Source organism: Oculina patagonica, chromosome 1 (assembly GCF_052425735.1).
Source record: "Oculina patagonica isolate OP01 chromosome 1, crgOcupat, whole genome shotgun sequence".
Taxonomy (NCBI): Eukaryota; Metazoa; Cnidaria; class Anthozoa; order Scleractinia; family Oculinidae; genus Oculina; species Oculina patagonica.
In genome coordinates, this window is record NC_135758.1 from 13,964,976 (window position 1) to 13,990,278 (window position 25,303).

Here is a 25,303-nt window from a genome sequence, read left to right on the forward strand (position 1 = left end):
TGGTAAGAAAACTGAAAGGAAAAGTTGTAATTTTTTACGATTCATTTTCTATAGTTTGCCCCACATGCTTTGGATGCCAGCAGGTGACTGTTTTCAATAATATTTGGACATAGTAAAGTTGTTTAAAAGCCTTGTGGCAGAAGTTGAGGGTAACTGTTATTCCAATACACCCTATTTAGATAGAACTAGTAAGTAATCGAGCCTTGTGTTTACGCCAGGCCATGATATTATCATGATGTGTTGGTGTCTACTTGTTGTTCATCTTTCAGCAGTTCAATTACACATGAAATCAATTTTTTTTTAGCAAATTCTGTCCAGAAAGGTGAAAAATATTAGTTTTGCATTCAGAGATAAAAAACATTCACGCTATTTAGTGCTTGAAATTGCATTGTACTGTTTTTTATTCACTGTATAATCTCAATGTTTGTGCCGTTTGACAGGTCAGAATTGTGTAGTGCTGGTCAGAACACTTTTTTCATTCTCTTGATGTTTGGCACAAATCTGTCAAGTTAACATCCAAGTTGTCTGCTGTAAGTATATTATTAGCTAAGATGTTCTCTATGAAATAGCAAAGGTGTGAATTTCAGGGTGGGTCCTGCACCTCCTAAAGGCAATGCATTTATCCCTAAAAAAAAAAGAAAGGTTTGGTTATGGATTTCCTCTCTGGAAACAGTTGGTTGCTGTGACTGTGAAGGCTCTAACTTGCATCAAATAAGATCAGATATTTGACATAATCTGACAGATTAAAATCGTGCAGCTGCAACCTGCTATTTACGTTCATCAACCAGCTCGTTGGAAAGCTATGCTCGAACACAAAAGGAAAGATCCTTGATGAACTGTTTATTAATGCTGCTGTGGAAAATGGGATTAAAAGCAATCCATTACAGTTTGTAAGTAATTACTTTAAGGGAATGAAATTACTTCATGACAATGGGAAGCCAAATTTGATCACAAAATGGAGTCGGTGAATTTGGGCCCCTGAGGGAAAACCAAAGCTGGATATCCATAGAATGCTTTTTGAAATCATAGAGTTCGAAATTGAATTCTTCGGTTGTACAAATGTTAACCAATTATTTCTGGACCTGTTTACCATATTTTGGTTCTGGTTTTTTCCTTAATAACAGCCTTGTCAACCGTAGATTGCTTTTTGTCGTCTGAAGAGATAGCAATCCGGGGAGGAGAGCACACTAGACAAAGGATTGGCTGCCTTTCTACCCAAGGTCCCAATCAAATTATTCCATACTGCACTCATAGGTCATTTATGTTGATGAACAAGTTTTGTTTTCTGGAAAACACGCAGACGGAGCTAGGTGCTACCAGTCTTCTTTCACAAATCAGTCTGAGAGCAACCTTTGTACATGGCATGTGGACAAGGTATGGATGAGCTGCCAAGAAAGGTGGGGATGCCACACTGGAAGGTGAAGTTTATAATTTAATCAAAACCTGTCTTAAACAGACCTCTCAATCCCATTTTGAGGTTTGCCTTACTGGCCTTTTAAAAAGACTTAAATGCTTAGCTTTTGAATAAGCAATATAAACTTTTTAAATTTTGTCTCATTTTATACAAATTAATGTTTTTGTTCATTTTTATGTTGTTGGCACTTTTCAAATATTCTAATTAATTCTACTTTGTAACTTTTGACATGTTTTTGCCCCCAAAAGAGGGTATCAATATGTCAAATAAACGGCATGCAATACATGCTGAAGCGATGACGTTTCACAAGGGGTTAAAAATACATTTTCTTCGTAGATTTGCTCAATTGTACAACTACAGTTATATATATACATTTTTTGATTTCCCTATGTTGTCTCAACAAAGATTACGTTATATTATAGGTCTTAGAGCATGACTTGCGATAAACGACATACGATACGCGGGAGCTAGCTTTTAAGCTGCGAGAAAGGTCAAACGGTCTCTTGCTTACAGTGGCCCTGTATCTTCTAAGAATTAGAAATCTCTGTCTACCAAATCTAATAGATCCCATCACATAAAATTTAGTCCCTTTCGTTTATACATTTTAGGGTCCCATTCTTACTGCACGGGAGTATTTTGCTTTTGTGTTCCACGCGGCGATTTCTTGTTATTAAGTTAAACTTGATTTCTGTTCGATTGAGCTAAACGGATCCGGTCGATCGGGTGCCTGCATTAAAGCGATGACGTCATCAGTTACACGTCATCGCTTAAAAAGTTGACCTTTGTAATGATTACCACAACAGTCTTGCAGAAGCACTGCAAAAACATCCGTCACTCTCAGAGTCAACCCAGCTGTACCATTGTCTTGTCGTCTTGCCAACAACCTTTCCACAACGTTGAGCTGGTGCTGCCACACCACATGGCGTTTAATGCCAAGTGGATAAAAGCATGGCTGACAAAATCTTGTGGACTGAGTACATCAATTTTACTTTGTTACTCCCCAGCTCACTAACTCAGCCCCAAGTCCCGAGCTTCAGTTCAGATTTGATGACTCAGGTCCAGGCTCCTCCTCTAACACGACCAAGTGGAAAACAGTTTTCACAAGTGGCTAAGCTTACACAACAGTGCTTGTTACAGCCTTCCCTCTATGTTCATTTGCTGTGTGGCTACCAAATTCAAAGGTCTGTCCTGGGGAATAAAAGAATTTCACCACCCATCTGCCCATGACTTAACCATTAACCATGACTTAACCATTAACAACAACGCCTTTTCCTAGAAGCGCTACATTCCATCCAGGACATTAACTGCGTGAACGAACATATACATTTCCCGCAAGTTTGTTTAACATTGGGAAAATCTCTAGAGACCGGCGGCGTATAAAAACTTATTATGCAAAAAAGAACTGAAGCAATTTTAAACTCTGATGAAGGAAACATAGAGTTACCGAAAATTCAGTTTTTTATACGTTTTTAACAGCTTTTTTAAGATCAGATACAAACCGTTTTTAATCATAACCATTAACAGTTGATTTCTTTTTTGTCACTAGAATCGTTATTTAAATTGCAAGTATAATGTAAGTAGAAATGAATTTAAGTTTTTCTTTTACTGTAGGTGGTGTTAGCTAACTACATCAATAAAAAAACTCAGCAGACAACCTGTAAACACAGAATAGCACTAGAATTGAAAACAAAATCAACTGGTGCCACGTACCTTGAACTTTAGGTGGTGGCCTTCTTTGGTTAAGCTAAGCCACACTGTCCCATCTGCTCTAGCCCGTACCACAACCAGAGAGACTGCCAGTGCTGACCCTTCCCACCAGCAAACCAACAGTGGCCTGGGGTGCTTCATATTCAACCACACATCTGGATGTGGGATGCTACACTGGAAGCTGAAGTTTATAAGTTAATCAAAACCTGTCTTAAACTGAACTATCAATCCCCTTTTGAGTTTGCCTTACTAGCCTTTCAGAAAGACTGGAATATTTAGTTTTTGATATGAATTAGCAATATAGAATTTTTAAATTTTATACAATTTAATGTTCTTGTAATTTTTATTTTGTAAGAACTTTTCAAATATTCTTATTAATAATTACTTTGTAACTTTTAATATGTATTTGCCCCCAATTAGAGAGGGTAGCAATATGTCATAAAAGGTTGACCTTTGTAATGATTCCCACAATAATCCAGTACAAAGCAAAGCAAGACTTTTCAATTTGTACAGCAGCAACCTGTCCACACTACAGTGATCAGCATGTTAATGAAATCAACATCTGGTACTTACAATGTGGGCAGAACAATAAAATTGAAAGTAGAGGCGCATGCTGTATCCGAAAAAACCACTGAGAAAGTTTGTGATGCTATACTGACCAATTGCCACTAGATCTATTTCAATGTCAATCTGGGGCAATCAGATCGCAACAGTGCAGGACAGAGAACTCTACACATTCACAAAATGGAAATTTCACCGTTTTTTGGCAAGTGTTTAACAACTACAAGTGCAACAACCATGTCTTCACCAACAAGACAGGATATCAGCAAAGGAGTGCAGCAAGAAGTGCAACCTTGGATTTGTTGCCCGGACATTTTAACATTACATCCAATGACAAGAACTTTGAAAAGAAAATAGCCACTATGCCAGGCTCCCAGATCGCTAAATATTACCATTGCAACAGGCGAGCTTCATGCTGATATAAATCTGTTTTGTTGAAGTGACTGTCAACCTCAACCTAGAAAAGGACAGCAAACCATACTCAGTGAATGCCTTTCCCAATTGCAAGGCAGTCTCTAGAGCAGAACGCTATAATTTGATAGAGATCTGGACACTGAGTACGATTTGCCCGATAGGGGCCTGGTACAGGTCGTTCATACAACGTTGTTTGTGACCTCCATGACCGCACGTGCTGACAGCACTGTATTCTGGCCTGGCATCACTCGAGCCATCCTTGCCCTACGGGAAACCTGCAACCGCATGGCACCATCCCAACCAAGTGCACCTCCCTCACCCACCATTCTTCCAGCTCACCCCTTCCAATGCATCTGTGCTGACTTCTTCCACCACAAGGGGGTCAACTACCTCGTCGTGGAAGATTGCTACTCCAACTGGCCCATTGTTGAACGAGCACGAGAAGGATCTAAAGGCCTGATTGACTGCCTGTGGCGCACATTTGCCACGTTTGGCATCCCGGATGAATGTGCAACAGATGGTGGGCCAGAATTCACTGCAGCAGCCACATGCCAATTCCTGAAGGAGTGGGGTGTCCACCACCGTCTATCATCAGTAGCATTCCCCACTCCAACTGCAGAGCAGAGATTGGTGTAAAGACAGTTAAACGGATCATCACAGACAACACTACCCTAAACGGCAGCCTTGACACCGACTCCCTGCAGCATGCCATCCTTCAATATCGGAACACACCAGACCCTAATATGCAGCTCTCCCCCGCACAGTGTGTATTCGGCAGGCCTATCAAGGACTTTATACCTATCCTGCCAGGCCGCTATCAACCACACCCTACCTGGAGTGACACCCTAGCCATGAGAGAGGAAGCTCTGCGAAACTGCCACATGACAGCTGCCGAAAGATGGACAGAGCACACCAAGAGACTCCCACCCCTGGCAGTTGGCAACCACATACGCAACCAGAACCAAACAGGCCTATACCCCACTAAGTGGGACAAGACAGGCGTAGTGATTGAGGTCCGCCAGTTCGACCAGTATGTCGTGCGTGTTGATGGCTCCGGCAGGATGACCACCCGTAACCGAAAGTTTCTAAAAAAGTACATCCCTGTGCAAACCAAGCCCCTCGGCACACTATTACCAATGATCTACGACACCTTAACCTGCTGACCCCCAAACCAGACAAGCCACCCAGCCCCAATCCACCACTAGCAGAGCTGCCACCTCCACCACCATCTGGCACGCCACTGCGTTGTCCCGACCTTACCAGCCCTAACCAAGAGGGGTGTGCACCCCTGCCACCACCTATGCACACAACACCACCCAACCCTACTGCAAATCCATCGGTACCGGCCAGCCCAGATCCACCACCCATTCGTGAACCACCATCTCCTCCCCCTGTGGATACACCAGTGCCGGCGAACTCGGGCACACCTCAAGCACGGCCAAAGAAACTGGAACTAGCCTTGCGGCGGCTACAAGATTATAATGCAAAAGGACTTCTCGAACAATGAGACCGCCACATGACTCATATAAATGACATTATTTTTCCTAGTTTTGTTTTGTTCTTTTAAATTATCAATTATGATTCTCTGATATCAGTCTTCACTGCCCCTCCAACACAAACATGAGGAACACTAAAGACTTGGGGGGAGATAGAGTAGAACGTTATAATTAGAGAGAAATCTGGACACTGAGTATGATTTGCCCAATAGGTAAGGTAAGGTAAGGTAAGGTAAGGTAAGGTAAGGTAAGGTAAGGTAAGGTAAGGTAAGGTAAAACTTTATTTATGCAAGGTGGCCCATTCAGCACAGTGGCTGGTCTCCAGAGGGGCCCTGCTAAATACAATTTCTAAAAATATAAAATATCTAATTGTTTAAGATAGTTATAAAAATAGAGTTAAAAGCTAATGTTTAGTAATTAAAATAGTTATATAAAAAGAGTTTAAAAACTAAAACGAATTACAAGCATGAACTGGTATATAAAAAAGATAATATCAAAAATTAGGAGCTATGAAAAAAAGTGGGCTTTAACAAGATTTTTAAAAGAGGAGAGAGATACAGCTTGTTGAATTTTTAAAGGTAGTGAGTTAAAAAGGGCTGAGCCAGAAAATCTAAAAGTACGCTTGCCAAGGCTAAGCTTGGGTTTAGGTAGATGGACGTCAGCCTTCCTTCGAGTGTTGTAGCCATGTACATTGTAGTTCCTAATGAAATAGTTACTTAAATACTGAGGAACTAAGTTATGCAGACATTTATAAACTAAAACACATTTGTGTATTTTACGGTTTGTTTCTAAGTCAGCCCACCTTAAAACATTAAAAGTATCTCTGGAAGAGTCACGCTTAAGAATGATACGGGCAGCACGGTTTTGCAGCCGCTGTAGACTTTTGCTGGAGCCAACAGACAGTTCACCCCAAGCAGTGTCAGTATAACTTAAGATTGGGTCAATAAGGGTATTGTAGACACACTTTGCTGCTTTAAGAGTGAGGCAAGATCGTATCTGTGCAAGAAGTCCTAGACGCTTATTAACTTTGTTACCAGTAGTGTCTATATGCTCTTTCCAGTGAAGCTGTTCATCGAGCATAGTCCCAAGGTAATTGAACTTTGTCACTCTCTCTATGTCCTTGCCTTGAATCTGCAGGACAAAGTCCGAGGTGGTTTGCAGCAATTTTCTTGTTCCAAAGAGTAACCCTTTGGTTTTGCTCTGATTTAGTATTAGCTTACTGTCCACCAACCACTGCTCAACACGGTTGAGGTCTTCTTGTAAATGTCCCCTGAAGTTGTTGACCTCAGATCCAGAATAATAGATAACAGTGTCATCCGCATACATGCTAATTGACGAGTGCAGTAAACATTGAGGCAAATCGTTTATGTGTATCACAAATAATAGAGGCCCCAACAAGGAACCTTGAGGAACACCGTAGTCGAGAGGAAGGCTAGATGATAACTCCTTTCCATATTGAACTCGCTGCGAGCAAGTGGTGAGATAGTTTCTGAACCTGCGGAGACTGTGCCCTCTAACTCCATAGTGCTCTAGCTTGTGAAGGAGACATTTGTGATCAACAAGATCGAAAGCCTTTTTTAAGTCAATAAAGGCAGCGCCAGTCAACTGTTGTTTGTCCATGTGTTCTAGAATATGATCGACCAAGTGGACGACCGCGGTTTCGGTAGAATGCTTCTTACGGAAGCCGGATTGATATAGCGACAGAACTTTGTTGACCTCAAAAAATGCTAACAGTTGAACTTGGACCGCTCGTTCCATGATCTTGGAAACGAGGGGGAGAACTGAAATCGGACGATAGTTGTTCTCGTCATCCTTTTTCCCTGCCTTAAAGATGGGAGTTACTTTAGCTTCCTTCCACTGAAATGGTATTTCACCAGACAAAATTGTGAGCTTTATGAGATAAGTGATTGGCTTGGCTATTACAGAGGATGCGTCTTTGAGGAGTTTTGCGGGGATTTTGTCAAGCCCAGTAGCTTTGGATGATTTTAACTTTGACAGTTCGTGGCGCACGAAACTAGCACTAACTTCTTGCAGAGCAAAGTCATTGTTAACTCTGGGGGCTAAAATTCTAGGCAAGGTAGGGTCTTTGAAGACACTGCATAGATTCTTTGCAATTGATGTGAAGAACTTGTTAAAGTTCGTTGCCGACATTGTTCCTGATCCCCCGGGCGCAGATTTCTTTTGTTTTGGTAAGATCTTGTTTAGTGTTCGCCACATTTCTTTAGAGCTTTGATCATTAGAGAGCTGGGTGGAATAATAACAACATTTTTCTTTACGCATTTTTGTGTTCACAGCATTACGTAATCTTTTGTAGTTGCTCCAGTGAAGCTCTTTGTTTGTTGTTATCGCTTTTTGTGTTGATAATCACGCTGATGCATGAGGTCTTTTATCTCAGGTGTTAACCATGGCACAGATCTTCCGCGGACACGGCGCGTGACAACGGGTGCGTGTTCATCGGCCGCTGTGAGAAATAGGTCTTTGAATGACTGCCACGCATCATTAGGAGTTTGGTCAAGTTCTAAGTACGGGTCGTTCGTACCACGTCCTTCGTGTTACATGTTCTTGTTATTCTTAAGTGAGAATGCTCGTTGATATTAAATGTATTTCTCAATGAAATGGATACATTCCTATCTAGTCTCTGCATTTTTGAATGAGGACAAGATTTCCTTTAAAGATGACAATGAGCCTCTCATCACGGAAAATGCAGACTTCCGTGTTTCCCAGAATGAGGAACTTGATGTAGAAATGTAAAAGAATGAGTCTGAAAATAGCACAAATGTCAGTTGATAGATATTCTTTTCTCCTCTCTTAATAAACACTGACATAACTTCAGAACAATGAAAAACAGTTTATTCAAGACATGTGCATAGCAATCATTGCAACCAGAAATGAACTTTCCACAAGAACAGTATGGCTGGGGCACTCAATGTAATATAAAATTTGATGATTTGGTTTTAATTCTTAAAGGAACAACGTCACGGCTGGGCATGCGCATTGATGACCACTATTTCTGGAACATTTCGAAGCTGTCCGCCATCTTGATTTTAGATCGTGGCTTTCAATTCGTGCAATTTACTCGTAAATACGCGTTATAATAACCATTATTTTTTACTTGCTGGCTACCCGTTTGGCTGCTTTCCAACGTACCTTGTTGTATTTGTGTGTAATTCGAAATTATGGAAGTTCAAGTGGAAAGAGATTCTTCCACTTAAGTTGCTGTCGGCCTTCCAAGGTGACAAATTTGACTTGTGTTTTCTGTTTTGGTACACGTTTTCGGATAAAAATTTCAATATTGCTTACACGTTCTATCGATAACTTCTAGGAACGCCGTGTCTCGTGCTCCTGTAGGAGCACATGCTCTACCAGAAGGGCAAGCGGAACAAATCGTGGTTGTCCTTGCAAAGGGGCAGGCGTCCATTGTGGTGCTGAATGCACATGTGGTTCTACAGCGAAACCTTGTAGAAATAAGGTACGTTTGCGGTGTGATTTATGAGTATAGTTGCTGTTCGCACAACTGATCAATTTCCGAATGAATCATTTTTTCTGTATGAACTTGCTTGTGTGTATTTGTGAAACTTTCAAAGGCATACATGTACAAAAAGGCAGCTTTATGTGATGCCTTGTGGCTAGCTACATAAACATTATTTAGATAGCGAAATGTTATGTAGCTTTCTGAGATTTGTGTTTATTTTTGAGACATGATATTGTGGTATACGTAAGTATTGGGTTTTTTTTATGTCCATGCATAATTTTTTCTTATGGATCCATAGGCTGATGGAGGTAGTTCCACTCCTGCTGGTCGCCCAGCCCAAGCTAGACCCTATAATCCAGCCAATAATAGGCCCAGTGAAGAGGATGAAAGAGTACAGGAAAATCAGAATGTGAAGGTAACTTGGGTGTTTACATAGAATGTTGATTGCATGTTTTGCTGTTTTCTCATGTACAGCAGGATTGCCCTAAAGAAAAGAAATAGACAAAAAGACAAAGAGAGAAAAAAAGAGACAAAAGAGACAAAATTGCTTTTTGTATTGAATTTATCTTGGTCTATCTTGATAGTACATTTAGACGGCTTTTCATGCTGCACTAAAGTATATAATGGCAATATGAAATGATTCTTGAGTGAGCACATACATGTGCACTTGCCCATGGACATAACATTTTTTATATAACCCGGGACTATTTTGTACATGTTTTTATTGCTGTTTATCCATATGATTTCATTGTAGGAGTTTATTCAGACGTCAGACGAACCTATGGTGAGAAAGCTGTGTATACGAAGCTTATGTAGGGGAGTTGGCAGTATGGATTTCATCCAGGGTCTGCTCATTGCCGAGGACGATCTCGATGAGGATGAGAATGAAGTCACACCTGATATGGCTTCAGCTAATGAACTTGTGCAAACACCTGTTTCAGGAGCTAGCCCTGAACCTGGCCCATCCTCTGTGAACCATTTGCCATGGTGCAAGTGTGGCGTCTGCCAAATTATGCCACAAGAAGTCGAGAATAAGTGTTGTGGACAGCGAAGATGTGTGACGACACATACCAGATTCCAAAAACTGTGCCTAGATCCTGATGTCCTGCAATGTGCAGTGAGGAATTGAGGAGACGTAAGAAATGATAGGGAGGATAACAGCACAAGATCATTTAGAAAGGCCAGCTATAGGCAATATGTGCTTGATCGTTATGGTTATCTAGGAAAGGGCAACAGAAAAGTATGCCATTCTTGTGTTGTCAAGACTGTTCGCCAGCATTACCCATCACAGACTGGTGTGTACATGGGCTTTAGGCCTGAGTGAGCTAAGGCAGTTACCCTCTGTTGTTCCAGAAAATGTTCATCCCCAATCTCACTGGAAAAAATTAGCTAATACTTTCCATAACAATTTTTTCCAACCCCCCCCCCCCCTGAAGGGATCTAAGGCAGCAAAACAAGAATTGCAAAAGAATAATCCTTAGATGTACATAAAGATTAGTGAGATTTTGGTACTTAATTGGACGCATTTGTGTCCAGTGGCACCCACTAAGTACGTTTTCTATTTGTACTGTTGCTATGAAAAGGACTGTATACATACACGTTGTAAATAAGGGGTGTCCTAAGATAGAATCACTTGGTATCCTGGGGACCCACCACTCTCGTTTCTTTCACTTACAACGGCAGACCCAGAGGCTCATTTGGATCAAGTGGTTGCTCTTAGTGTAAGGGTGTGTGTACTGGATACTTTTTAAAACCAGAACTGTTGAGGAAAGCCTTTGCAAGTGGTACATACATTGCTCCCAAGCTCCCAATGGTGTGTTGTTATCTGTAATGAAGATTTTTAAGTATGAAATGCCTCATGAAGAGGGTATTCTTGAACTGTCTTCAATATGGACAGGAAGATCCCCATGGAACATTCCAAAGCAGAGGATGATGGAGATGTTGTAGACTGGATCTGCTGTGATGGTTGTAAGAAATGGTGCCATGCTTTCTGTAGTGGAATGCCGGATGTTTCTGAAAGTGATGATTGGCTGTGCCTTGCTTATAGTGATAATTAAGTAAAGAGTGTATATCTGCTTTGTAACGCCAATTTATTTTATAACTGGTGATTTATTGTTTACATCAGTAGTGATCAGGGCCTCTTGGGAAGTCAACACTTCTCCCTGAGAAACTGTCACAATGACAAACAGCATTGTTTTAACTTCCTAGAGTTTAAGAGGACATTTTCTATTTCAAGGTATTGATCACTTACACAATAACAGTGCAATGAACAGTTCATGTTTACACTGATTTGATCTGAAGATTATTAGTCGAGCTTTACAGTTTAAGAGGATGAAGAAGGTAAAGTTTAAGAGGACGTTTTCGTTTCAAGGAAGTCACTTAAATAATATTAAACAGTGCAATGAAAAGTTCATATTTACATTGATTTGATAAGATTATTTGTCAAGCTTTCAAAGCCTCAGCTTAATAATTTTGCAGAGCCCTGCAATGCTAGGTATAGTGAAAAAGGTCATAATAATAAAAATAAATAATTTTTACACTCCTCTTGTGTGCAACAAGGTTTAAATAACATTAAACCACCTTCTCTTGTCCCCAGGTGGAGATTTTGACCATTTTTATTTTGTCATGGCTGGTCACGCCTTCCACGCTCACAAGACTTGCGTCCCTAGGCCTGGTGAACACTCTTAAGTTCACTTTTTTCAGAATTCTCAATTTAAGAGACATGATTCTTATATTAAGAAATTATTTCTTATTTTAAGGGAACATTCTATGAAAAATAAGAATTAAGAGTCCTTGTTTTAAGGTACTATTACTCTAAAGTAAATATTCCTCATTTTAAGAGCATCACTCCTGAGAAATGAGATTTGAATTTCTTGTTTCAAGCAACTAGTTATCCTGATTTGAATGTTTCTTATTTTAAGAGCTTCACCCTTTGAGAATTGAGGTTTAATTCCTTATTTTAAGCAACTACAAACTGAGAGAAGAAAGGTTCTTATTTTATACAATTTTTTTATTAATTGAATGTGGTAACTGTCATTTCAAAGTTTGTAAATTGAAAATTAAAAGCAATATTTCTTGTATCAAATTAAGTTTTATTTTGAATAACAACTTACATGAATCTTAATGTACTACAAGAGCATCTACTAAAATTTTAACAACTACATAACCAACTACTGATCATTACTTAAGACTATAAATAATGATATTGCATGTGCACTTTAAACACAACATCAGTAAAGTAAACACCCTAGCAAGAAAATTTGTCAAACACTGGCAAAAATATTCATCCTCGTAACAATAAAACGTTCATCAGAATGTTTGTAAGCATGATAAACGTGATGGTCTTTTAGTTGTGCATGACTTACTACTTCATAGCCACAGGCAAGTTCTTGTTCTTCAATCTTGAATGCATTTAAATTTTCATCAAACTTTATGGTGTCAAAGACATTCAATGCAAAATAACAACCATATTCTTCAATGAACCAAATTTTCTGCAAACACCCAAACATTGGGAAACCTGCATCATCAAGTTGAAACAAAAGAAAATTGTTCAGACCTGGTTTGTATTTTGTTCCATAGATCTCAATCTGGTTACACTGAAACACAGAATTGACATCCAGATCTAGATTAATTCCAAAGAATCGTAAAAGATGACTTTTCACATCAACTGCTGGTTGACCTTGTAAAGCTTTATACTGCCCAAATATTATATCCTCCCTACAAATAGTATCCAAGTCTGTCTGGTTATCTCCCATTTGTATGAAATCTGCACACTCCATTTGTTGATTTCTTGTAGCCAGTGAAAAGGGAAGGTTTTTAAAATTCCTGATTTTTTTTGCTAAATCTTTAAAATAAGCATGCTTGCCCTCGAATCTCATGCACCAGCATCGAATCAAAGGGCCAAATGTAAGCATTTGTGAGGGCAGATGAACAAGATAATGCTGCTTTGGAATAATATTAACATTGTATGTGGTCTTAAAATTAGTTAAATACCCCTTAACAGTACTTTTCAGATAAAGAACACTAGCCTCAGTTAATTCGCTACAGAAGGCAATGCCTATTATCTCAAGAAGTGTCATAAAGGAAGTCCATTGTGGAGACATGTGATCTACATAATTTTCTAAAAGAAATGGTAATATTTGGGACAAAAGCCACATTGTACTTGCTGTTTGCCCTAAGTTTGTGGAGCTTTTTATATCAAGATCACTATCTTTGATGACAATTGGTCTATTTTTGGCATCTGAGTAGCCCAGAGGAAAATGCTTTATTGCACGATTTAACTCCTCAAGTGTAATAACCTTCTGATTTTTGATTAAATGATTGAGTAAGAGCTTTATCTCATATTGAAGGATACCTTCCAAAAAGATATGCATGATGTCTTGTGGCAGTTGACGAGTAACGTCAAAGAATGGCAGATCAGAAAGTGCCGAGCGTTTGTTAATACCATACTCTTTACAGAAATACTGCCTTAAATACTTATTTGGTGCATTCTCAATATCCCACAACTGCTCCTCATGATCATCATGATCCCGCAGCTGGAACAAGTCTTCTTCAAAATACTCTTGCATTGTCTCAAAAGTAGCCATGCAATGTCTACATTTCCGCTTTGCACCCCCAACACCTTCCTTGAACCCACCGGCTGACTGACTAGCTGGAGTGTCGGCCAGAAAAGCTAAAACTGCTCCTCTTAATGCTATTTGGCCTATATTTGTTATAGTAAAGGTATAACCATCATCCCTACCTAAAAGTTGCATGTCAGAAACAAGTGGTTCAAATATCTTGTCCATGATGGCTTTTTCCTTATATTTTTGAAAGGTTTCGTAAGAGCACACAGCAAAGAGTTTAATTGACCTTAATTTAGAACGATACATAGGAAGAAGATTTGCCAGTTGATAGTAGAATAAGCACAACTTATGAGGTTTGTTGGTAAGAGGATTACAAACATTAACATCATCATAGTACAATAACAACTGAATAGCCCTTGGATCATTTGAAAACAAGGGATGTTCATTAAACAATGATCCATTACTAAAGTCAGTTAGGGTTGAAGTGTCTTCATGATGCAGTTGTGCTTCTGCATTCATGACCATTTCAAATACCCTCGGTGATGACAACTGTTGCTGCAAGCTTTGTAGAATGGGTATATAGTAAAAACAATCCTCAACGTGTACTATGGTCCTTTTGTTTTTCCTCTTGCATGGTTTTCTGTACTTTCCCAGTACTATTTTCAAAGGTTCCTTTGAAAAAAAAATAAGAAGAAAACAATTTCATACCATGCAATGAATTATTTATAGTACTATCCTGCATTATATTTTGAATAAGATAATGCCAGAGGCTGAAAGATTGTGTGAAAAATGAACAGTTGGCTGAGAAGCAAAGCTTCGAGGGCAACTGTGAAATTTTGAGGTGGGTTATAATATGAGCGTTGCTATCATGACATCAGGTGATGCCTCACCAAATTTAAGTCTCAGACAAACCCCTTTAATAAAGTGTTATTTCCAGAAAAGGCTTAAATAGGCATTCAGCTGGAGTGTTCTCACTTCTCATAGCAGATGTACATAGAACACTAATCATAGCAGATGTACATGGGACACTGATCAGTTACATTTACAGCATTTTTTTTTACAAATTAAAACACAATACTAATTTAACAGTCAGTATGAGAGTAAGACAGAGCAAACCTTTTGTAATGTTCTCAAACATTACAAAGATTGCACATATACAATGCTAGTTTTAACTTGCAGTCAAAACTGGATGCTTGGAATTAAAACAATTTGTGCTTACAGAAATCAGCCACTAGAAAAACACTGAGTGATAAAGGAAAACACTGGCCGGAGGCCAAATGTCAATTTGTGAAATTGGCAACCTGTCACACATAAATGCCAAGTTAATTGTTTAGTTCTAAGAAATTATAACATTCTCACTTACCACATAGGCAACACCTTGTTTCCAGTTTCTTTCGACATTCATGCAGGAAAATGTCTTAGTTGCCTTGCAAAGGTCATCACTTTCAGCAAACACATCTTGTAGACCCTCTATTTCATCCATATCCACGTTTGCAGAGTCCAAGCATTTCTCGAGTCCTTTTCTTAACTGCGTCACAGTAGCCGAAATAAGTTCAGATGTGCAACAGCCAATGCTGTGCATCGTTTTTGCACTGAGAGAATTTTTGTGTTTTATTTTTAGTAAAAACTTTTCACCAAGTTCTTGAAGTGTTTCTGGTGATTCAGTACGGCTATCACCAATTTCAAGGTCTGAATTATCAGATGAAGAGCCAGTTTCCACATCATGATCATTTTCTGATGGTGCCTGGCTGCTATCAGCGTCATCATTTTCCTCAAATTCTTCCGAATGCACTGCGAGAAAAAAAAAAAAAAGAAATTATTGTATCACAAAAATTCACTTACCTTAAGCAAAGTTTTCAGTGATAAAATACAGTCGATCCTCTTCTTATAGACACCCCTATAATACAGGGACAGTTCTCTTGGTCTGGAGACCAAAATAATTTCATATAAACTCTAACTCTGTGATAAGGATACCTCCATAATAAGCTATAATACAGTTGCTCCTTCCTGTCCCTTTTGTGTTTGAAGTGTATAAATACTTAAATATGGAAGTTGCCACTTCTCTACAAGAAATTACACCAAAAATGAATGGACAAAAAGCCGACCCTATGTAAACTGTTCACAGCCTCTATATTTTCTCGCAGTTCAACAACCTGAGAAAAATAGAGGGCTGCAATCAACCATCTCGTACCCCAATGCCCCTGTCCTACCCCCTGGTGCCCCCTCCCCTCCCCCATGCATCAAGTTCAAATCCAACATCAACATGTGATAAATTAAAGGAACGTCAAGTTTATTTGTCTCAAGGTGTACGTAATATAAAGGTGTTTACTCACCTAAGATACCGGTACCATTGCTCTGTCCAGAGTCGTAAAGATGCGCTCTGTGTCTGTTTCGCACGTGTTTTACTAGCGAATTTATCTTTGTATAATCTCTGTCACAGCTATCGAATCTGCACTTTATGTTTAATGTGTCACGAGAGTGCTGCGAATTGAAGTGCGACAGCAGCAAATCCAAAGTCAGACAAGTGAAGAGTAAGCAAAGCGGGCATTTCCACGCCATATTTGATCGCCAAACGAATACACATATCAGGGCGCCCTGACATCACCATGAACCGGGAGGCGGGAAATATTCTGGTCGAAATATCCGGGTCATGATGGACTCCTTTTTTGGAGTGAAGGATGACATAACGCCCAATATTGGCCAATGGAAACTTCGAAATGACGTCACGTGATACTCGCGATAAAAACGTGTGCAGGAACTGTTTGGGGCAGTTTGGGTGTGTAAGACGGTACGGCAGACTTCTGCGTGGAGTGTAAAACAGTTTTATCGATTTATTACGTCGTTTTCCTGCCGGAGAGTTTAAGACAGTTTGGTCGTTTTATTTGCGAGTATGTGAATTTCTTCGTTTTCCTGCTGGAGAGATTGATGCACGGAAGCGTAAGACAGTTTGGTCGATCTCTGTGTTGTCATGTGAAGTGCGTGTTTGTCGTTTTCCTGCTGGTCCTGCCGGGGGGTTTTCGCTCCGAGATGTCGGGAGACATTCCAAAAGATCCTTCTGAGTTGGCAAAATGGCTGAGACGGGAGAAAAATCTTCGCTCTGACATATGCAAAGTGTTAAAAGGTAAGCATATTTTCGAACCTGTTGTGAATCTATGAACTGCATTGCTGACCCGTACCTTGTTTGAACATGGGATAGCTTTAAAATGCATGAACTCAAAAATACCAGCCATTTGGTTTGACCATCAAAACAGTTGATGAAATTCGTATAGGTTTTGATTGATGATATTGAAAATTTTGCGTTTGCCGACCCTGTAGTTCAGCTCGGCGGCTTTTGGCGCGAAGTTACGCCAGGTTTAGCGAGGTCACGTTGTTGGTTCGGCGTGCGAAAATCGTTCTCAATTTTGCGAGCTCTGAAGACAAACCAGTTGTTTTGACCGTCTTAACACCTGAGCAAATTTTTAGAAGTCATTATAACTTTGTTTTTAACGTGTATTTTCCCAACATCTGGCGCTAAGTTCTGTTCGGCCTGACAGCAGAGCCGAGCGGCTTGCGGCGCGAACAACAGGTATGCCAGTTTTTTCAGGTTGTAATCCATTTCCATCCTAGCGTTCCGCGGCCAAAGACGCTTGTTAACAGTTTCAGTGCTCTAATAAAGCAATTGTTAACAAAGGCGGACCATTATTTTAAGGTTTCCAGCAACATAAATATAAATTGTGGCTGTTGAAAAATCTGTTGAAATCCGTGACAAAGCCCTTACAACACCATCCCGTGCGTAGTATAGCAAGCCTTCAATTATGCATTTTCTTTTCATTGGAAATTTTTTCACAATTAAGGTTGCACGTAAATTATTTGACGTCCGATTCCAGTTCAAATATCACTGTAATTTCCAGTGTGCCCATCAAAGATGCTTTTATGCTCAAACTCTGTATATTCCTAATATTCTAGTAAACAGTGTGGGAGGAAATACGCTCATGAAATTAAACAGACAAGATCTCATTGACCTGTTGCCTGCAGACTTTCTTGGGAGAAAGGAACTGTGGGATGTTATTACAAGTCTGGTAAGTATAAAAAGTATTTATTTATTTATGGATTTATACATATAACCAGGGACGGCGGAGCAGTTTTCCAGGTGGGGGGGGGGCTGACTAGTGACTTTAAGTGGGGGGGCTTAAGAGACTTTTCTCTTAGTAAGTCTTTATTTTTTCGGAAAAAGTGGGGGGGCTAAAGCCCCCCCAGCCCCCCCTCGCCGTCCCTGATAACATACATTTAATAGTTCACTATCAAAACTGACACCTGATGTTCTTTATTCGAAACTTGGAAGTGACTAAATGTCAGGCGCTTTATTCAAGTTTGTTTTGTTTGTCTGTCAAGTTACGCAAGTTTGGATTAAGGTCATTGCCCTGTATTGCATTGTGCATCCTTACTGCGCAGAATTTTACGCGTAATTAGCGTGCGCGCATAAACAAAATGGCGGCCTTTTTCTATGCGGCTTAGTCCGCGAGAGAATTAAATCATCGCTTTCTCGTAAACGAGTATGGTGACCTGTCAATTTTTTCTCTCATTTTGGTTGTAGTGATCAACTTCTTTCTGTAAAATGAAAACAGATCAATTCCTATGTTTGAAAAATAAATTGTCACTGGAAATGTGTACTTTGCCAGTACTCGCAAGGGAATTATTAAGGAATTATGGGGAAAAAACAAGGCCTTCCTGCTCCTAAACGAGTATGGTGACCCCACTTTTTTAATTTCAAAATTGAAGTCCCCTTGAGGTAATCAACCAGTAGGAAAAGTTTGGTTGAAAATCTATGTTCAGTTCTATTTCGGGGGAATGACCTTAAGTGTGAAATTGTCGAAATTAATTTCTCTCGCGAAAGTATTGGCAATGTTAGACCTGCTGCTGACCATTAACTGTTTGCATGTGATTTCTGAAGTAATCATGAGCCTGTTTTGCTATGAAATTTCAGAAATGCCCTCCTGTTGAAATAAATGCCAATGAAGATGTGGTCCCTGATGAATTAGAAGAAAGTTTTGAATTCACCCAACAGGTAAAAACTGAATGCATTGTCTACCATTTTGTTTGTTTGTTTGTTTGACTAGAAGTAGAAGAAGAAAAAATAATGAGCACTCGCTTATATGGTAGCCTTTTCATGTAGGCATCCTGTGTTATTTTGAAACAACCCAATTACTTTAGCTCTTTGCCCTATAAAATTTTCTATGTTGTAAAACTGTTTACTTTTCATCAGCACAAAATCAACACAGTTAAATCAGACCTTTAAAGGTGTTTAAAGGCTAACACTTGTGTTTCTTGTATTTTTCCCTTCTGGTCCAGTCTCAATCCTTCTCACCAGACCTGGCAGTTTCTCCGTCCTTAAAAAGAGAGCGCTCTCTGTCACCATCAACATTGTCGCTTGATTCTGATCGTGATTACCAAAGTGATAGCAGCTTCGGGTTTGCAGTTGACACCCCAAGACCTGGGACTTCAAAATCTTCACGGTACAGCCAATTGTGGGATGATTTCTCTTTCCCAACTCCACCTGGACTTGAAAAAAATAAAGACATCCCAGACAGCATCCGAAAACAAGTTATCCGGGACGTCTACACTTGTATGAGGGCAAAATGCGGGGACCAGAAGATCAGCAGTAATGATTTCATAACGGTTGCCAAAGTAGTCTGCAAAAGAATTCCTCAGCTTAAAGATAAAGAACCCGTTGGCCTCAAACTTCGTGGAGATTTTAACTACTGGGTAAGTGCTATAAACATGACTTTGCATTTAAAAAAAGCCTGCTTAATCATTATTTGGTTGCCTGTGATGGACAAGCAGGCCATCCAGCAGGGGATTAGATCTAAAGTGGTGGGCCTTAATAGCTTTATGCTGTAAAAACTAGTGTGAGCTCTGATTCATGTTCATAGCTTAGCTTGTTTTCTTTGACAACTGGAGTTCCTATTATAGAAAAATAAGAACATTTTTTATTATCCAGTTCCATTTAGTAAGCTTTTGGGTTTTACAAAACCAAGTACCTGCCTAAACAAACATTTGTTAACATCTTTTGCCCTGATGAGTGATGCACTGTTGACTAAATAGCGCTAATCACTTACTAAAATGTCTTCTTTACAGGGTACTGTCCTTTACCTTCTAAGAAAGAGGCATTCCAACGTTAAGAGATCAACAGGAACTGAACAGACGAAGGAAGGCAAACGAAAGTCGAGGAAAGGAAAGGGTCCAGCTGCATTAGAGGGGGTTTCTCCAGCAGATATAGAAAAACACCAAAAGCAACTAATGGTAGAGCTTAGAAAGAAAACAGTGAACAAAGATGCAGTGGAGAAGCTGCAAGTGCTCTCGTTTGAGTCCCGGACTGAAGATATTGCAAGCAACTTCCAGGGGTCTGATGTTGTGAAAAGTGTATGTGAAAAATACCCGTTTCTCCAGCTAGAACAACAGGTGATGTTTGTTGAAAGAATGTAGTATTTAGTAGCAGTTGTTGTATTTGCATTTCCTCTTGGGTTTTCCAGCAACTTATCTGGGCTAGATAAGTTTTTTAGGAAAAGTTGTCAACAACTTGAAGGAATTCCAATCCGTTCAAATTCCCACCAACTCCTTCAGAAGTTTTATGTTACATGTAACTTGACAGTTCTGGTAGCTGTTGCCTTTTTGGGCTGTTCACCTAAGACCCCTCTTGTACCTGGAACACTGCATATGTGTCTGATGTTTGTACAACTGCTTGCCTTTTGTTTTTAGATCCTGTGTGAATTGAGATTGCATGTTGGCAAAGTGAGTGGTGAAGAATTGGCCCCAGCCATTGAAAGTTTTGAAGAGAGTTGGCGGCGTCTGCTACCTTACCTGTGTGAGAAGGAAACCCCAGAAGGTAATTAATCACTTTTTTCTACCATCTGGGTATACTATCAATGGGGTTGTTAACCTCTGTTCATGTCTTTTCAATTGCTTATAGAACAAATGCCAGGCTCAGCAGTGAAAAGGATATGCTCTTTCTTTAGTGAATGCCCTCCAATTGTGGTTTTTGTTGACCAGGTACGTGCAGACAACCTTGCTTTAACAGTTGTATTTCCAAATTTATGTCGTGGGACCTTGGGCCTGTTTCTTCAAAAGGTGGTGAGCAGGGGGGATTTGCTTTCCATCACTTTGGCTAAGGAGGTATTAATAAAAATTTTTCTTTTCTTTTAGACCAGTAAGGATGTTGATGAATTCGTAAAAAAAGAAGTAAAAACCAACTCACCAAGGCTGTTAGCATTTGAACCAGAACAGGGTGATGCATCTACTTCCAACGACTCAGGCCAGCTGTTTACTGTTGTGGACAAGGCCATTTTTTTGGAAATTGAAGGTCCAATTGACTACACTAAAGGTCTGTTGTTGTTATTGGCGATGTATTACTGTTTTAATCTGGAGTACGATACCAATCAGAAGCTGCTTTACCAATTCTTGGAAGAATATGTGCTGGGCCTAAAACCTCTACGCCGCTCATATAAGTATAGTCAAATTTGCAATAAGATATTTGCAGAAAGGCAGTAAAAGACATCTTTAGGCCAGGGCTTACAGTATATTTTTTAACAAAGAAGACCCATGTCAAGAATGGATGCCATGAAACAATTGTCAACAAAATTTAATTACTAATTGGAAATTTAATGCAATATTCCTATCGAATGAGAACTTACAGGGTCATGTTTTCAAAAAATGTGAAAACAAAATTATAAGGTTAAGGTAGCTAATTGGCAGGCCCGGGTAGAATTTCACAAAACTTTTGGCAAACAGATTTCGAAGTTCGTTTGAAATTCCCAAAGTTTGCTACAAATTGGCAGTTTCATGACATAGTTGTTTACCAAAATGCAAACTTTGAAGTAAAGTTGCAAATTTGATGTGAAGCAAAGTTCAGAAGTTGAGAAGTTTGCGCCATCTGGTGTAGATCGTTTGAAATGAATCTCTTCACAGTGCAAGGGAAAGTAATTCCAAGTTCTGTTTGGCAGAAAATTGTTGAAAGCTGGTTGAAAGGGAAAGGGACATCAAAAATAGGAAAAGAGCTAAGACTCTAGAAACAAAACATTGTTGATTTTATACTTTGTTCGCAGAGGGAATGCTGAAACTGAAAACTTACGCAACACATTACCACCTTTAACTGCATTTCTCCGCTGGTTTTGGACATTTCATTAATAGTTCTTCCTTCTGCCCTCTTACCTCAAATTGGCAGCGGCGATTTTTTCTTATGGCAAATCTACTTCACTGATATGTGTTTTAATGGTCCATTTTTAGTCCCTAGACGTAGCAATACAATTCGTCATAGCAAGTCTGCAATTTCGATGGAAAAATGAGAAACTGCCCGTACATGCAACTGGAACTTTGCAACTTCGAATTTCGCTTCGCGTGAAATTCACAACTTCATTTCAAAGTTCGCGTTTTGGTAAACAACTTTGTTACGAAACTGCTAATTTGAAGCGAACTTGAGGAATTTCACTCGAACTTCGAAATCTGTTTGCCAAAAGTTTTGTGAAATTCACTGTAAAGGAAAAAAAAAATAGACAATAATGGTAGACTTTTTTGAAATGGGTCTTTTTGCAGCTCAGGTTTTTTCCATAAAATTAATGATGTCTACTAGTTTTGTAGAGAAAAAATGGCTGTTTTCCTTCAAAATGGCAGATTTTACTGTAAAAAGGTCTATTGTGAGGAGAAGTAAGTTACTGATCAATGTTGGGGGCTGAAAGGATGAATAAGGCTAGGTTGTAGAGACAGCTACAGTACAGTTTCCTTCGTTTTTTGATGTCTTTATAGCACAAAGGTGCAGTCTCCAGATCTAAGTTTGAGTTCAAGAAACAATTACATTGTTTCATAAATTAATGATGTCTATATAGGGCACAAAGTTGCAGTCTCAAAAAGACTAGGTTGTAGAACAGTTAGTTTCGATAAAATTTTGATGATGTCTGTACAGCAAAAATTAAGGTGCACGGTCTCCAGAAGGTTTGGGTGGTGTAGGTTGAGACAACTACAGTTCCATAAATGGTGTTTGTACAGCACAAAAGTGCAGTCTCGCGAAAGTTTGGGTTGTAGAGACCGTTACAGTTTCCATTAAATTTTTTATGATGCCTATACAGCACAAAGGTGCAGTCTCCAGAAATTTAAAGAGTCGGTTATAGAGACAATAGGCTCTCCAGAAAGTTTGGGTTGTGTAGGTTCAGACAACTACAGTTCCATAAATCGTGTTTGTACAGCACAAAAGTGCAGTCTTGCAAAAGTTTGGGTTGTAGAGACCGTTACAGTTTCCATTAAATTTTTTATGATGCCTATACAGCACAAAGGTGCAGTCTCCAGAAATTTTAAGAGTCGGTTTACGTTATTAGAGACAACAGGCTCTTCAGAAAGTTTGGGTTGTGTAGGTCGAGACAACTTATACAGTTCCATAAATGGTGTCTGTACAGCACAGATGTGCAGTCTCTAGAAACTTTAAGGGTCGTTAATAGAGACAACTTTAACTTGTTCCATTAATGATGTCTACACAGGCCCTCCAGACGTGGTATTCCACCAAGTTGACATATTGATGTTAACGATTGCGTTATGTTTTTAGCTGTTTAAGTCAATGTATGAGAATGCTCTGAAAATTGCTCTAAATACTACATTTGTAAAGCATTTGAAGTAAAAATGGCTTACCTTTCGTTGGTCTTGTATTATTTTGACTTCTCTGTGTTCCTAGGGTGGGTTTTAAGCCATTTAAGTGAAAATCGCTTAAATGGCGTAACATCCACTCTAGGAACACAGAGAAGTCAAAATAATACAAGACCAACGAAAGGTAAGCCATTTTTACTTCAAATGCTTTACAAATGTAGTATTTAGAGCAATTTTCAGAGCATTCTCATACATTGTCTTAAATGGCTAAAAACGTAACGCAATCGCCAACATCGTTATGTCACGTTGATTGAATACAATGTCTGGGCCGCCTGTGATGTCTTCAGGGCAATTAACTTGCAGTCTTCAGAAAGTCTAGGTTATAGAGACATGCAGCTCCAGTTTCCATAGAAGTTTGATGTCTGGTTTCCATAAAATTTTGATTAAGTTTGATATTTTACATAGAGACAACTTTCTACAGTTCCGTAATTGAACTTAACCCTTTCACTCTCATAAATTGTCTGAATATTAACTCTCCTACCTGACTGCGATATACAATGTAGATTTCTCTAAAAAATTAGTTCTTGGAATTTTAATTCAGCGTATCAGACAATATCCAATGATTGATGATTTGCTTTATTCTCATCACCTGTCTGGGTGATAGTGTACTAGTAATGTATGGAGAAATCATATTAGTCATTTCTGTGAGTGAAAGGGTTAAGAAAGTCTAGGGTGCAGAGACAACCACACTTAAGTTTTTGTCATGTCTGTACATACAGCACTAAGGTTCAGTCTCTGAAAAGTTTGGGTTGATTAGCTAAAATAAAAACAACTTTTACTAGTTCCATAATGGTGTCTGTAGCGCACAAAGGTTCAGTCTCCAGAAAGTGTAAGGGTTGTTTATAGAGACACTATAAATGGGTCTTGAGAAAGTTTGGGTGGTGTAGGTTGAGACGACTACAGTTCCATAAATGGTGTCTAGCCTGTACAGCACCACTGACGTTGAATTTTGTTTCTGGCTACAATACATAATACACATGTACAGCAGCAAGTGAAAAATTGTTTTCCTATTTCTTAACAGTGTTGTAAATAAGCTCGCAACTCACAAAATTCAACATCTGTGTTGAGCTTTTATACTGTCATGTACCAGTGGTGCTGATTTGAGATTAAAATAAAGTTAATGTTTTAATGCAGTATGGCGTGGTTTTCTTGTGTCACCTGTGTCAGTTTTTATCTTTAAGAATTCTTGAGTGACAGTAAAATAGTCAATTTTGTTTACCCCATCGAAGATTAAGCTAATCCCTGAATTGAGGAAAGAAAAGGGGATTGTAAAGCAATCTTTGAGGATTATGTGCCTCTATTCCTTTAGCATAATTTTCTCATTTTGAGGAAACGAGTTCCTAAAGTAAGGAACTTAATCTACTTAAAGTGAGGATCCCGTCTTTTTTTTTTTTAAGGAAATTGTTACTCATTTTAAGCATATTTTTCCCTCGTTTTGAGAAGTGTTTTCATTTCTCATTTTGAGTGGTATTGGTCCTCATTTTAAGTACTTTTTGTTCCTCACTCCAGGACGCTTTTTTAAGGGAAAAAACTCTCACTTTAAGGCACTTTTAAAAAATGAAACTTTAGAGTGGAATGTCACCTGTCAACAAAGTACTACCCTTGAATCAAGAATGCACCATGTTGTTTTCAATTGCGCGCGTTTGGAAACCTATTAAAGCAGCCTTATTCAAAAGTCGGAAGATTTATTTATTCAACTATAAAATGCAGAGGTTTAGTTTTTCGGTTTATTGGTGTCTCGATTTGTACATAAAATTTCCGTGAGCAACGTCTGCGACCCTGCAAGTCGCTCCAAGTCGCAGACGGCGAAAATGATAAGTCTGCACGGTCAAAGGAAGGATTCTCTTTAGATTCTGTGAACGACGACTTTTAAACTATTCACAAACTCTTTTACGCTCGCCTTACAGGATCCCCGAGCCCAATTTACTGCGTTGTGCAAAACAGAACGAGACAGAAATCAAGAATGCACCATTGTTTTCGATTGCGCGCTTTTGCTCACACGCGCTGACCG

At 39.3% G+C, this 25,303-nt stretch overlaps 3 protein-coding genes across 4 annotated transcripts in view; 1 reads left to right on the forward strand and 2 right to left on the reverse strand.

Annotated features, from left to right (window-relative positions):
- The window catches only part of LOC144657849 (sulfotransferase 1B1-like), a 127,428-nt gene that overhangs the window by 101,963 nt on the left and 162 nt on the right, over nt 1–25,303 (reverse strand). The gene's annotated exons all lie outside the window — the stretch shown is intronic.
- LOC144657819 (uncharacterized) lies at nt 11,774–16,123 on the reverse strand. Its single transcript, XM_078518188.1, has 3 exons — nt 15,963–16,123; nt 14,993–15,420; nt 11,774–14,301 (listed from the first exon to the last, which is right to left on the reverse strand). The coding sequence occupies exons 2-3, from the start codon at nt 15,209–15,211 to the stop codon at nt 12,328–12,330; spliced, it is 2,193 nt and encodes a 730-aa protein (XP_078374314.1). The 5' UTR covers nt 15,212–15,420; nt 15,963–16,123; the 3' UTR covers nt 11,774–12,327.
- On the forward strand, nt 16,372–24,425 carry LOC144657839 (uncharacterized). Its single transcript, XM_078518203.1, has 8 exons — nt 16,372–16,750; nt 17,575–17,687; nt 18,593–18,673; nt 18,958–19,371; nt 19,744–20,067; nt 20,365–20,491; nt 20,576–20,655; nt 20,809–24,425. The coding sequence occupies exons 1-8, from the start codon at nt 16,555–16,557 to the stop codon at nt 21,151–21,153; spliced, it is 1,680 nt and encodes a 559-aa protein (XP_078374329.1). The 5' UTR covers nt 16,372–16,554; the 3' UTR covers nt 21,154–24,425.

Excerpts from the sequence above, each read along its gene's own strand:
- LOC144657839 (XM_078518203.1), top strand. The coding sequence starts at position 16,555 with ATGCACGGAAGCGTAAGACAGTTTGGTCGATCTCTGTGTTGTCATGTG. Across the intron at positions 18,674-18,957 it reads GTTTTGAATTCACCCAACAG|TCTCAATCCTTCTCACCAGA; the intron begins GTAAAAACTGAA and ends CTTCTGGTCCAG. Across the intron at positions 20,492-20,575 it reads TGAGAAGGAAACCCCAGAAG|AACAAATGCCAGGCTCAGCA; the intron begins GTAATTAATCAC and ends AATTGCTTATAG.
- LOC144657819 (XM_078518188.1), bottom strand. The coding sequence starts at position 15,211 with ATGCACAGCATTGGCTGTTGCACATCTGAACTTATTTCGGCTACTGTG. Across the intron at positions 14,302-14,992 it reads AACAAGGTGTTGCCTATGTG|GAACCTTTGAAAATAGTACT; the intron begins GTAAGTGAGAAT and ends TTTTTTTCAAAG.